We start from the raw sequence: 14808 nt of genomic DNA, 5'->3' as shown, positions 1-14808 counted from the left end.
TTCATTTTCAGCATGTTTAGTTTCTAAATTACTGTTATCAACAGTTTGTTCACTCTGAGTACAGCTGTCCTTTGGTCTGCAGGCTAACCCCCCCAAAGAGGCAGCGGCTTCCTCATCCCCGCTCTGAGCTGGAGTGGCAGTCCGTGTAATGCTCGATTCTGAGCTGAGGGGTTGTGGGCTGTGTGAGGGAATATCTAAGGTGGTAGAAAACAGTTGCTGAACTGAAGTTATGGAAATTCCTGAGGCTGTTCTGACTCAGAGGCAAGGGCTGCACAAGCCGCAGCAGCAGCTTTCCTCTCTGCTTTTAAGGCTCGTAACACCTCTATGATAGTTTTCCACAAAGTAGCATATTTAGATGCCTCTTTTGCCTCACTCTCACCAGATGCAATACAGGCCCACAACATCCAACCCACAGCTTCCCATGTCAAAATCTCAAAAGCAACCTGTGGTCCTGCTATGAGATTATGGTCCCAAGTCCAGTGTAATAGTCCCTTCAAATTGAAAGCATCGTACTTTGGTTCTCTCTTAGAGAGGATATGTTGGAGGAGTTTCTGAACACCTTCCCTTTCATGTTCAGACCCCATCTCCTCCCCAGCCACTCACCTTGATCAGGGCGAGATTCAAGTCATCTACGATTGGAGCTCCAGTAACCTTTTGCTCTCTCTGGGGCAGTGAGGATACTTTCGACAGGCTTCTCCACTCCTCAAGGGTTGGCTCCGATCCTCTGCACAGCAGCCAAATTGCCGACCTCGAGTCCCTTTCGTGCTACGACATGGGGCCTGCCTGCATTCTCCACCAGAAATGTGGGGTGCAGAGGTACAGGGACATCACACCATAACCAATATGATCCAGTGAAGCCAAATTTATTATCCCTAAAAAGACTATACTTATAATAAATCTCTACTGTCCACGTGTCTCTAGCTAATACATGATTGGTTAATCCTAGCTGTTCATGCGTCTAAATTAGAATGCTGATTGGATCATCTAATTTTTCACACGTCTTGCTGTGGTCTTCTGGCTCACCCATGGCTCACATTTTCCTACTTTCCCAAGCTCACTGACAAACTTGCTGAGTCTAATGATTCTTCTTCTTGTATCTTTTTCAAGGATATACCGACCCCATTTCTGAATATGTCCATTATTCATTGTTTGTGAACGTGTCCCTTGTTCATTATTACAAGCAGGCTGGATTGTGCATCGGCTGAATATGGCCCTTGTCTTGCAAAAACTCCTCAACCTGCAAAATATTCTTGACAGGTGTTTCTTATTTGCAGGGACAGAGCATGGCCCAGTATGGCTTCACACATCAAAGGCGGACTTTGTAGCTTGGAGAGGCTTACCTTGCTGGCACCCAACATGAAAATGATTCATAGCCAAAGAGATAGAATGAAAAGATCTATGCACTACTTTGAATCTGATTGCAAAGACAATGTTATGTATTGGAGTAAAAACAAGACAAAATCAGCCTCCATCTTGTTCCCTTGGGTGGCTGCATCCAAAGCCTTAGTGATAGTATAGGGATAAAATGTTTCTAAAATAATAGAATATTCAGGGGAGTTAGAAAGGAAGGATAAAGGACCTGGTAGGTCCTGGGGAAATGTTGAGGGAGACCCAGGGAAAATATTAGGCTGCACCTGTACAATAATTTAATGATTATCATAAATGATATGATTGTTAGATGCGATGATTGTTTGGTAATTGGATATAATTACTGTTTAATCATAAAAAGAATCATGAGAAACTATGTTGGGGGGGTTTGATGGAAATTACAAAAATCCATGCTTGGATGAAATCAATGTATACAATAGAACAATGTAAGTTTAATAATTAATATGTAGTTATATAACAATAAGGGTATAAAAACATGTTCATCCTGAACCCATGTTGGAGTCAGATTTGGGTCTGTACCCCTGACACCCGGAGCTCTTCAATAAAAGCACCTGCATATAATCATTCTGTGATTATGTGTTCCTGATGGCTAACATTAGGACAATTAGACCATCTTGGGTGCCTAAGTGAGCAAACCAATGCTACCTCCCTTGCACTGAGTGGCCTGCTGTCAGACGTAGATACCATCAGACACACCACCGTGCAGAACAGGGCAGCAATAGACTTTCTACTCTTGGCACACGAGCACAGCTGTGAGGACTTTGAGGGAATGCGTTTCATGAACCTCTCCAGCCAGCAAGTCAATTCACAACAGCATTCTAGTGCTGAGGGGAGGGTTCAAGAAGCTTCAAGTGGAAAACAAAGACTGGTTGAATAAACACTTCTAATCCTGGGGACTGAAGGGTTGGATGATGTCTTTAGTCAAGACAGGACTGTTAGTTTTCTTGGTTGTTGTTGTTGTGGTGTTGGTTGTTCCATGCTTGTTTGGATGTTTTTATAGTTTTGCAAAGCTTTTTCAGCTCCATTTTTGTTAGAAAACAGAAAGGGGGAGATGTGGAAATGGGCCCAGCTGTGACTCAAAGTCAGCCAGATTTTACCCCAAAAGAACTGGGCATTAGTTTCAAGCCCTGGGAATCATTTGTTTGACTTAGGTGAGCCTGAGAGCTCCCCCATAAGCCCTTGGTGTTATTATGTTAAGTTGTCCAAGTTCTGCTCCCCTATTGATTACTTGTTTCCCCTATATGGTTATAGTTCCAGAATGTTCCACCCCCAAGTGTATATGTTGCTGCTTCCCCTTTGTTTTGGGTCTCTGGATGCTGCCCCTCACACTGTGCTCAGCTACTCCACGTTTGCTGTTTTTCACCCTTTATTAAAGTTCTTTCCAGCAACTCCATCGAACCCACTCCTTTTCATTTTCGTCACCCTTGCCCTGAAATTAGGGAACCAAAGAGGTTTGCTGCAGCCATCCTCACCACAACAGTGATGGATCTTAATCACTGCAGGTAATCTTTGGTAGTGATGATTGGGTGCATTGCTGAGCTTCTCCTTCTGTGATTCTTTGCTGCTTTGAACTACAGTAAATTACACTGATTCCTTCAGTTCATGTTTGTTTCTTTGGTGCTGACCCTGCCCACTCGTGAAACAAAACTGGCATAGTCTGGCCAGATCACAACAAAATGTCACTTCTTAAATGTAAATTTAAGGAATCAGTCCCATTTGAAATTCACAGATGGGAAGCCCTTCCCTAGAGTTTGCTGACTCTGGAGTGGACTGAGGTCAGAACACTGTGTGAGCAATGGGGCAGTCAGTTTAAAGAAGCTGAACCACTGGATGTATTAAAATGCATCCAAAAATTGCATATGGAGAAAGGAAAACAACTTGTGAGTGGGTAAAGATGAAGATGAATTTTGTTAACAGCACCAACAGAAGGACCAGTTGTTGTCGCTCTCACATGGAGCAACAGCAGAAGATTTTAACCTTGAGCTTATATTAATTTGTTCAAGTGAAAGAATATTAATATAATAAATAACTATACACATATATGTAATAAAATATAACATTTTAATATATATTTTTAAACATATATTTTTATTTATCTATGTTTCTATCTATATCTTTATCTATATAGAAAATAATAATAATGTGAAATAATGCTGACAATTCTGATTTACCACCTGTGACTGCTCAAGGATCTAGCACTAAATATCCTACAGAAAAGCATTGGCCAGGACCTGAATGTCAGTGGTAAACTTTGTGAGATTGTATACAACAAATAAAGGAGAAACAGATGAAATTGGCTATTTTTATGGGGTTTGCTGATACTGTGACGTGGAATGCTTTGTCTGTTACTGTGAAAAATACAGTGATTAAGACTGCTGGGTTTTTCATACACCAGACTATCCACAATCTGCTGGATTGATTGAATGGGTAAAAGGGTTATTCAAAGAGCAGTTGAAAATAGGGGGAGATGGGAACCTGCCCCCATGGAGAACCCATCTCACAAATGTGCTTTATAGCTTTAACAAGGGTAACAAGGGGCCCCCTGGGAAACGGAAACCCCCTGGATGTGCATGGCTGCACTTAAATTGCAAATACAACCATGAACAGTGACACTTTAACTTCCTGAGAAATTATTCTGGTCTGATGGCCCCTGACAGGGCCCTCCTAGAGGCTGCAGGGCTGGACCTTCATGCATTATAATTAATTAGGATAAATCAAAAGCAAATGAGAATTATCAATATTGACACAGGAATTCCAATTCCTCCAGGACACTTTGGTTTGATAACTGCTCGCTGGAGCTTGGCTTTGAAAAGCATTCATGTCATGGGAGGAGTCGATGCAGATTATCAAGGAGGAATTAAAGTAATTAATGTAATTAAAGTCACTAAACAATAATGAATAAGGTGTGATTATTCAACCCCATGACAGGGTAGCACAGTTATTGATATTGCAGTTTTAAAAACAATTGTGAAAAAAGGAGATGCACCTCCAAATACCACTGTTGTTGGAGATTAAGGATTTGGATCCATCAGTCCTAATAATGGAGCCGAAGTGTGCGTCCAGAGGCCAAAAGGCCCTCCCAATCCAGCTGAAGGAACAGCTGTGGGGAAAGACAACACTGTTTGAATCCTGAAACCAAAATCACCAAGAAAAGGGGGCTAAAATCACCCACACAGGCTTAAGATCCACCCATATGGGTTTAAAACCATCCAAAGGGACCTAAAATCCCCACTAAAATGCTTGAAATCACTCTGAGAGATCTAAAACACACCCTAAACCTGCCCAGCTTGGCCTAAAATCACCTAAATGGGCCTAAAATCTCAGGGACTGGGACTGAGACTGGGACCAGAACTGATACCGGAACCAAGACCAGCACCGCTCTGGGACAGGCACCATTACTGGGACCGAAACTGAAACCAGCACCAGAACTGGCACTGGGACAAAGACTGAGACCAAGACTGACACTGGGACTTGCTACCGGGAGTGCTTCAGAACCAGGACTGGCACCGGGAGTGCTCCGGGACCAGGACTGGAACTGAGACCAGCACTGGCACCAGGACTTCTCTGGGACTGGGACCAGGACGGAGACTGGCTGGAGCACTGCGGGACTGAGACCAAGACTGGCACTGGAATCAGCACCGAGACTGGCAGCGCTCTGGGACTGGGACTGAGGCTGGCACAGGGAGCACTCCAGGACCAAGACTGGCACAGGTACCAGCACTAGAACCAGAACAATTCAGAGACCGAGACTGAGATGGGGACTGAAACCAGAAGTGGCACCAGCACCGAGACTGGCACCACTCTGGGACTCAAACTGAGACCGGGACCAGCACAGCTGGTTGAGATCGAGATCAACACCAGGACGGGAATCAGCACTGGGAGTGCTCCAGGAGCATTCCAAGACTGAGACCGAGACTGGGACTGGGACTGACACTGGGAGTGCTCCTGGACAGAGACTGAGACCAAAACTGGGAATGGGATTGGCACCGGGATCGATTAAGGACCTCCGTGTTCACTCTGGAGAGTTTTGGCTATGCCCCCGTGCAGGACTGGGAGGGATCCCTGGGCAGGGTGGGACTGCCTCAGTTCACATTGTTCTGGTGCAGCCATCCCAGTCCAGATGATCCCAGTCCGCATGATCCCAGTCTGTATGGTCCTGCATGGCACACACTCCAAGAGTCTGGAATTCCAGTTCCCCCTGAGGAAAAGGTGTCCTGCCCTCGAAGGCAGAGCTCTTAAGAAGAGGCCAAAAGCCAAGCAGAGCAAGATCTTACAGTGACATTTCACTGCCAGCCTTCACCGATCGTTGCTGTAGCTCCTGCATTGAGAATTAAATCAAAGTAGGGTCTTTGGTGGCAGCTGTCCTGGCTCAAGGGAGGCACTGAGAGAGAAAGAGAGCAGGCAAAGAGAGGCAGGAGAGAAAGGAGGACACAAACCAAATCAGCTGTCAAGGTGGCACTCCGGAAACAGAACTGTAACTGACTGAAAATGAATGGGACAGAAATCACTAACTCTAAAAGTTTTATTTACTATCAAATACATCCCACCCAGCCCCACACAATCTCAATCCACCGTTCCAAATTTGGATCCTACTTCTCCCAGTCTCCTTCCAACCCCTTCTCACCATGGCGGCTTTGAAATCAAGTGAGTTTGGCACACAATTGAGATTTTTGAGGAGGGAACAAGCAATTTTGAGTTGGGATTGAGTCCTTCTGGTGTACAACTGTATGGTTTTCAGTGGGACTGAGTTGTTATGAGGAGGCAGATCGATCCCTCTTGGTTTCTGCAGTGCAAAGAGATGGAGAACACTGCCCAAAATCCTCCCAGAACCCATAAATCCTCAAGATCATGTCTCCAAATCCTAAATTCCCTCTAAAACAACTGTGAAATGGTGGGACTTTAGATATCTTTGATCAGTTTCTTTCTTTTCAAGCCTGTTTTGCCTGTTTTTAAGGGATGAAGATGAATCAGAAGAAAATGAAGGCCAAAACAAAAGGATAACCAGCTAGGTGCCTTCCAACATAGATCACAGGGAATGTGGGTCACCAGAGCTCTTCTCAACAAGGGTCCTCCAGTGGGGGATGGAGTTGGAGCAGCACACGAAGCTCTTCCTGAAATCGGGGCACTCACAGGGCTTCCCTTACTGGTGGCTCTGTTGGTGCTTGGTCAAGGCTGAGTTCTGTGAGAAGCTCTTCCCACACTGTGGACACTCGTAGGGCCTCTCCCCAGTGTGGATGCACCGATGGGTGATCAGGGTAGAATTGTGCTTGTAGCCCTTCCCACAGTCGGGGCAGCGGAAGGGCCTCTCCTTTGTGTGAATCCGTTGGTGGTTGATGAGGGTGGAGTTGTACATGAATCCCTTCCCACAGTCGGGACAGTGGAAGGGCCTCTCCTCTGTGTGAGTTCGACGGTGCACGAGGAGATGTGAGCTGATCCGAAACCCCTTCCCACATTCTGAACACTTGTAGGGTCTCTCCCCAGTGTGGATCACCCGGTGCTGGACCAGGTTGGCACGCTGGCTGAAGCCCTTCCCACATTCCCCACATTTGTAGGGCCTCTTCCCAGTGTGAATGTTCTGGTGCTGGATCAGGTTGGTGCTCTGTCTGAAGCTCTTCCCACATTCCCCACACTGATAGGGCCGCTCTCCAGTGTGGGTCCTCTGGTGGCAGATCAGGTGGGAGCTCCGGCTGAAGCTCATCCCACATTCCTCACACTCATGGGGCCTCTCCCCAGTGTGGATGCGCCGGTGCCTGACAAGATGGGTGTTTTGCCTGAAGCCCTTCCCGCAGTCAGGGCAGCGGAAGGGCCTCTCGTCTGTGTGCGTACGCTGGTGCACAAGGAGACTGGAGCTGAGCTGAAACCTCTTCCTGCACTGATCACACTCATAGGGCCTCTCCCCAGTGTGGATCACCTGGTGACGGATGAGGGTGCAGCTCCGGCTGAAGCTCTTCCCACATTCCCCACACTCGTAGGGTTGTTCTCCAGTGTGGATAATCTGGTGGCGGATCAGGCTGGAGCTGACTCTGAAGCTCTTCCCACATATCCCACACTCATACGGCCGTTCCCCTGTGTGGGTCCTCTGGTGCTGAATCAGGCCGGAGCTCCGGCTGAAGCTCTTCCCACACTCCAAGCACTTGTGGGGCTTCTCCCCATCATGATGTTGCTCATGGACCACCAAGTCCGAGCTCTGGCTCGATCCCTGGCTGCCTTCCCGGCCCAGGTTGGATCTTTCCTCCTCAGATCCCCGTGATCTGCGTTTGCAGCCCCTCCTTGCGCGCGATCTCTGGGGCTTTTCTTTGCCCTTCGATTCCTGTGCTGTGGAGCTGCTCAAAATGGCCTCTTCCATGAGGTTCTGCCATGGGGATTTGTCCTCCCTGGCCTCCATCCTCAGCTCCTGGTCTGGGATAGGAAGGACAAGGAAAGGATGGGATTTGCCTCCGTGCCACAGGGAAGGGCAAGGAGATGCCCCCAGTGCGTCCCCAGCAGGACAGCTTTGGCAGCAGGGTTGTCCTGCAGCCAGGGACCGTGCTGGGCTGGGAGATGGAGCAGGAGAGAGGGGGAAAGGGGCGCTGACTTCCTCCTTACCTGCCTGGGTGTTCCGTGGCATCTTCCTTGTCCTTGCACCCTCCTTCTCCATCCAGCCAAGGGTTGGGAATGGGAAATCCTAGTTTGAGGGAAAACAAGGGATAAGCATGTCGAGTTTGAAGGTCCCTCTGCTCAAGTCCATCTCTGGAAGTCACCGCACATCTGGGGTCCATAGACTCCTCCAGAACACCAAGATTCAGCCCTGAAAAAGCCTCACAGAAGTTCCCCATCTCTGGTCTCTCCCCTTTGGTCTTTGGGGATTCCTCCCTGTCCCAGATGCTTGGGGTCATGCTCATATTGTGGGTCTCCCTTCTCCTCGGTCACTGTCCTCCTCAGGCTGCTGTGAATCCCAAGAATCCAAAAGGTTCTCCCCTCCTTGGTCTCCCCATTTAGGGATGCTGGGGTTTTTCGGGGTCACAGGGTGCCTTCTCCCCTTATTCTCTGTTTTGGGGTGGGGGAGCTCCTTGTTGAAGGTCCTGTGAATCACGGCACTCCCCCTTCTCTGGGCTCCCCACTTTGGGCTCCTGGGGAACACAGGGCTCTGCTCCTCCAGGCTGTCACCAGAACCCCTCAATGTCCCCAAAAGGGGCCTTTTCCACTCAGCTGTACAGTTCTACATTCTCCAAACACTGCCCCCAAAAAAACCCAACCCACAGAGCCCCCAGAATATCTGGGCCAAGGTCCCCCTTCCCTGTCACCTGCAGGATGGTGGGGTGATGATCCCACAGGTGCAGGACTGCGAATTCAGGGAGCGCTCAACCTCATGGTTCCTTCTCCTTTCCTTGATCCTCCTCTTCCTCCCACTCCTCCTCCCCCTCCCTAAGCCCACCTCCTTCTCCTACTTCAATCCCTCCTCCTCCTCCCCCAGCAGCAGCCACACCCTCGGTGCCCCGGTCCCGCAGCCCTCGCAGCCCGCGGCAGGAGCGGGGATGGAGCTGGGAGAGGTCGGGATGGGCAGCGCGGGGCTCTCGGCTGCTCCCAGCCGCTGGGGGCTGGGGGAACCTGGCCCGGGGAGAAGGAGAAGCAAACTGGGAAAACTGGGGGCTGCAGATCCACACTGGGGCTTGCTGGGGACTGACAGCCCTTGGGGCTCCTCTTGGGAGATCCAGGAGGGGGGAATGCAGAGAGGGCTGGGGGATACCAGGAGTGGCATCACTGGGAGGAACTATGCTATACTGGGGTAACTGGAAACTTAATGGGGCAACTGGGAATGACTGGGAATTACTACAAGCATGCTGAGAGCAACTGGGGTATACTGGGAGTGTCTGTAACCAAACTGAGGTGACTGGAACTACACTGGGAACAACGGGGACCATGCTGGGGAGAACTGGCATGACAATGTGGGCAACTGGGAAGGAATGGGGGTGACTGGGTCTGCACTGGTGGCAACTGGGCATGACTGGAGCCATGTTGGGAGGGATTGGGATCATCCACAGCATGACTAGGACTATACTAGGGACAACTGGGTGCAACTGGCTTCACACTGGGAGGAACAGGGAGAAACTGGAACCATGCTGGGGCAGACTGGGATCATACTGAATCATACTTGCAGCAACTGGGACTGCACTAATGGTGACTGGGAGTAGCTGTGGTCAAATGGGATCAGGCTGGAAGCAACTCTGGGTATCTGGGAGTGACTGGGAACATGCTGGGACCAACTGGGTTATACTGGGAGAGACTGAAACGATAGTGGGGGTAAATGGGAGCCACTGGAATCATGCTGAGTGATAATGGCAGGAGGTGTGCCTATGTCAGGGTCATACTGGGATAATACAGGGAGTAAGCAGAATAGTACTGAGAGTATGTAAGAGTGACTGGGATCCTACTGGAATCAGACTGGGGGTGACTGAAAAGGTGCTTGCCATGATTGGAACCATACTGGAGGTGACTGGGAGCAACTGGGACCACACTAGGAGTTACAGGGAGTCACTCTGGGCATGACTGGAATAATACTGGGAGGATCTAGGAGTCACTGGATGCAACTGGGATCATACTAGGAGTGACTGGGACCATACTGGCAGTGACTATGGGCACTACTGGGACCACCCTGGGAGCTACTGGGATTACAATGGGTGTGAATGGAACCTGACTGGGGGTTACTGGGAGCTACTGGGCCCATGTTGGGAGGAAATTGTGGACACATTGGGAGCAAATGGGATCAACTGGACTGTACTGGAACCATGCTGAGCGGACTGAGCTCACAACTGGGATCATACTGGAAGCAACTGGGAATAACTGGAAAAGACTGGGATAATTCTCAGGTAACTAGAGCCTCACTGGGGCAACTTGGAGTGTCTGTAACCATACTAGGGATAACTGGAACAACACTGGGAACAGCAGGGACCATGCTGGGGATGACTGGGACTACCCTACAGAAACTGGAAGTGATTGAATCTACACTGGGGGACACTGGATGTGACAGGGACCATGCTGAGAGGGACTAGGACTATTCTAGGGGCAACTGGGATCATACTTGTAGGAACTGGGAACAACTGGAACTATGCTGGGGGCAACTGGGATCATACTGAGGGTGACTGGAATCATACTGGGATTGACTAGGAGTGGCTGTGGACAACTGGAATTGTGCTGAAAGCAACTGAGAGCATGCAGGGGGTGACTGGGATACACTGGGAGAGACAGGGATTCACTGGGATCATACTGGAGGCTACTGGGGTCACTCTGGCATTGACAGGGAACAACTGGGATCACACTGGGGGCAACTGACATCAGACTGGGAGTGACTGGAATTATACTGGGATTAGAGTGCGTGTCATAGGACCCTCATTGGGGGTTATTGGCAGCTACCAGGCCCGTGCTGGGAGCCAACTGGGGATATAATTAGAAGAACTGGGAGCAAGTGGGATAAAAACAGGGGCAAGTAAACCATGAGGTTCACTGAGGTAACTAGAAGTGCCTGGCAATAACTATGAGAAAGTTCAGGGTACCTGGGATATACTGGAAGTGTTTGACACCATAGAAGTAGTCCCTGGGGTGGCTGAGAATGCTCTAGAGGACCTGGGATCATGCTGGGGGCAAGTGTGAGTGAGTGGGGCCATGCTGGGAGAGACGGGGACCATATTGGAATGACTGGGACTAAGCTAGGGGCAACTGGGAGAACTAGGAACACACTAGATGAAAGTGGGAGCAAGTGAGATCTTGCTAGGACCAAATTGCATCATCATAGGGAATGACTGGGAGTGACTGGGCTCATAGTGGGAGTGTTGAGGAAACTGGAAATGGGGGGGAGCAACTGGGCTTATAGTGGGAGCAGCCACTTCCAGCACCAGGAACCCCAAACCCCACTCCCAGCTATCCCACTTGCTGGGGTCCTGGCAATCCCAGGGGTTCCCCCCTCTCGGGGTCCCCGCTTTGCCCTTCTGGGGCTCTCCTCTCTCTGGGCTCCCGCTCGGGGAAGCCGCGGCTCTCCCGGGGCTCCCCAGAACCGGTGCCCCCCGCCGGTGCCGCCGCTCCCGCGCGGTCCCCACGCAGCCCCGGCAGAGCTCGGAGGGCCCGGCTGGGAAGCCCAGCCCCCACCGCGGGGGGACCCACATCCCCCCGCCCCTCGCTGGGGCCCTGTCACCACCCACACCGGGACCCCCAAAAACACCTCCCGGGGACCCCCCAGTGTCCCCCCGAGGGCCATCTGCGGCTCGGCTTTGGAGCCCTGCCAGCTCCAGACATCCCCCCCAAACCCAGGGAGCCCCCGGCAGATTTGGGGCCGAGCTCCCCCTGCCCGGGCACTTGCAGGATGGGGCGCGATGGTCCCGGGGCTGCAGTGAGTTCAGGAACCGCCAGGGCCATGTGATTCCCCCCTTGTCTCTTCCTCTGCTGCTTCCTGCTGTCACTCCACCTCTTCCTCTCTCCATCCTCTTCCTCCTCCCTCTCCCCCATTCCCAAACTGCGAGGCAAAAGGGGCAGGGTCAAGGGAACACGCGGTCCTAAAAGGGCCCAGGTTGGCCTAAAATCACCCTAAAGGGCCTCAAGTGCAGCAGAAATCCACCAGGTTTGGCCTCAAATCAGCCAAATGGGATTCAAGTTATCCAATGGGGTCTAAAATCCAACCAAATGGGCCTAAAATTGCCCAAAGTGGTTTGCAGCCCACACAAAACAGCCTAAAATCACCCTGAATTTCTGAAATGGGCTTAAAATCAGCCCTGAAAGTATCTGGTTTTGCCTGAAATGACCCAAATGTGCATAAATCCACCATAAAAAATCCACCTGTTTTTTACTAAAATCACCCACAGGGACCTAAAATCACCCAAACAGGCCTGAAACCAACACAAGAGGACCTAAAATCACCCTACTAAGACTTGGTTCAACCTAAAATTAACCAAAGAAGCAAAAAAATCTAACCAAATGGGCCCAAAATCACCAAAACAAGGGACCTAAAATCACCCACACAGGATTAAAATTCTCCCAATATGGGCATAAAATCAGCCAAAGGGTCCCAAAATCCACACTAAAACTGCCCAGTTTATCCTAAAATCATCCAAACAGGCCTAAACTCTATACAAATGGGCCTAAAATCATCCCAAGGGATCTAAAATCCACCCTAAAACCCACAAGATTTAGCCTAAAATCATTCAAAGAGGCCTAAAATCCACACTGAAAGGCTTTAAATCACTCCAAAGGACCTGCAACCCAACCTAAACCTGCCCAGTTTGGCCTAAAATCACCCAAATGGGCTGAGATTGAGGCCGAGACTGGGATTGGCACCAGGATCGGCGCTGGGGTCGCTCGGGGACCTCTGGGTTTGGCTGCAGCCCAGGACGGGACTGAGCTGAGACTGGCAGGGACCAGGGCCTTCGGGAGGGTTTTTGGGAACACTGGGCTTCTCTGAGCTTTGGGGAATTTTGTTGGGAGTTTAGGGGAAATTACTGGGTTTTTTGAAGGTAATTACAGGGTTTTCGGGGAGTTGAGGAATTTTGAGGGGCTTGGATTTTGGGGGATTTTATTGGCACTGTGGGGGGTTGTTTTCTAGGGGTGTTTGGGGGCTTATTGAAATTTTTTGGTTTTTTTTTAATTTTAGCAGGTTTTACTGTAATTTTCTGGGGATTTTGTTGGAGTCTGGAGTTTTTCATGGTTTTATTGAGTTTTTAGGGGTTTTGAGAGCATTTTATTGGGATTTGGGGGGCATTTAGTGGGATTCTTTGAGGGTTTGGGTTCTTTTGGGATTTTTTTGGGGAGATTTTGGTGGGTTTTTGTTGGGCTGTTTGGGTGTTGCCAGGATTTCTTTGGATCTTAGGGGGATTTTGTGGGACTTTTTGTGGTTTTGGAGATATTCTTGGGGGGGTTTGTAGGGTCTAATTGGAATTTTGACGGGTTTGTTGGGATTTCAAGAGATTGTGTGAGCTTTTACTGAAATTCTAGGGTGTTCTGACGGGATTTTATGAGATTTAATTGGGATTTTGTGGGTTTTATTGGGAGTTTTGGGGGTTTTAAGGAGATTTTGGTGCCTCTCAGCCCTTCCCCGCACCCAGGGACAACCATAAAGCCCCTCAACCGTGAAGCCCCCTCAAACTTTCACTAAAAACAAAATCCTCTAAAAATCCCAATAAATTCCTCAAAAAACCCAGAGAATCCCTCAAAATCCCAGTGAAATCTACCAAAATTCAAAAGAACTCCCCAAAGTTTCTATAAGCCCCCCCCAAAACCCCAACACAATTTCCCAAAATCCAAAACCCCCCAAACCCACAAAACCCCCCAAAATCCAATAATTCTCTCCAAAAACCCACTAATTCCTCCTAAACTCCCAACAAAATCCCCCAAAGCCCAAAAAAGCCCCCCAAAATGCCCAAAAATCCCCACAAAATCCCCCAGACTCATGAGGATCAGGGGGGCAGTGGCTGGAGGAACAGGAGCCACTTCAAGGGGCCCTTGAAGCTTTTTGGGGAGGGGGAACGATGGGAGACCTGCACAAAAACAGGGATTGGGAACCCCTGTTCTGCCCCCTCTCCCCAAAACACCCAGACCCTGGTTCAGGATGGGCCTGGGACCCTCTGGGACTCCCAAATCTCCCCCCAGGACCCCCTCCAGGAACCCCAAACCCTTCCAGAGCCCCCCCAAGGTTGGCCCAGGACACCCTGGATCCCTAACCCCCCCCAGGTCCCCCATACCCCCAGAAATCCCTGAGACCACCAGGACCCCCCTGAGAGCCCCCAGACCCCAATCAGGCCCAGCCCAGGATGTCCCCTAAGAACTCCCCCAGAGCCTTCCCAAGACCCCTCCCCAAAGCCTTCCCCCCGACCCCTCCCCAATCCCCCTCAGGGATCATCCGCAGATTCCCCAGACCCCTCCCCAAAACCAAGCCAGGACCCCCCCAGGCCCCCCAAAACCCCTCACACAACACCCCAAGACCTCCCAGACCCTCCCAAGACCTTCCTACGACCCCTCCCCAAGACCCTCCCACGACCCCCCCCTCAAGACCCCTCTTAGGACCCATCCAACCCCCCAGATCCCCCCCCACCAATGCCCCAGGACCCCTCCCCAGAGCCTCCCTGACACCTCCAGGACCCCTCAGGATCTCCCCCCCATCAAATACCTCTCAATACCTCTCCCCAGACCCCCAAGACCCCACCAGACTCCACCCAGGACCCCAAGAACCCCCCCAAGAACCTCCCACAATTCCCTCTTAGGACCCTCAGCCCCCCCTATCTCCCATCCCCCACGCCCCCCCCCCTTCCCCACCTGTCCTGGCCGCCTCAGCAGTCCCAGGATCCCTCGGTCCTCTCCCAGCGCCTCCCACAGCACCCGCCCGAGCCCGGGGAGTGGAGGGGTGGGGGGGGGGAGGGGCGGTGGCGGAGGAGGAGGAAGAGGAGGGAGCTCCCGCTTCAT

At 50.6% G+C, this 14808-nt stretch overlaps 1 protein-coding gene across 2 annotated transcripts in view; it reads right to left on the bottom strand.

Annotated features, from left to right (window-relative positions):
• The window catches only part of LOC129133505 (uncharacterized), a 148388-nt gene extending 133619 nt beyond the window's left edge, over positions 1-14769 (bottom strand). The window contains exons 1-3 of one of the 2 annotated variants that reach the window (XM_077192285.1): positions 10920-12677; positions 7975-8053; positions 604-7788 (exon numbers count right to left, since the gene is read on the bottom strand). In XM_077192285.1, coding sequence (XP_077048400.1) covers positions 6530-7788; positions 7975-8053; positions 10920-11051 — 1470 coding nt within the window. In that variant the 5' untranslated portion in view covers positions 11052-12677 and the 3' untranslated portion in view covers positions 604-6529. Of the gene's footprint in view, positions 1-603; positions 7789-7974; positions 8054-10919; positions 12678-14661 lie in introns of those variants that run through there. The other variant, XR_013185721.1, reaches the window with a different exon arrangement.
• Between the last annotated feature and the right edge of the window lie 39 nt (positions 14770-14808).

This window comes from Agelaius phoeniceus, chromosome 32 (genome assembly GCF_051311805.1).
Source record: "Agelaius phoeniceus isolate bAgePho1 chromosome 32, bAgePho1.hap1, whole genome shotgun sequence".
Taxonomy (NCBI): Eukaryota; Metazoa; Chordata; class Aves; order Passeriformes; family Icteridae; genus Agelaius; species Agelaius phoeniceus.
This window is presented reverse-complemented; position numbering and strand designations above follow the sequence as displayed.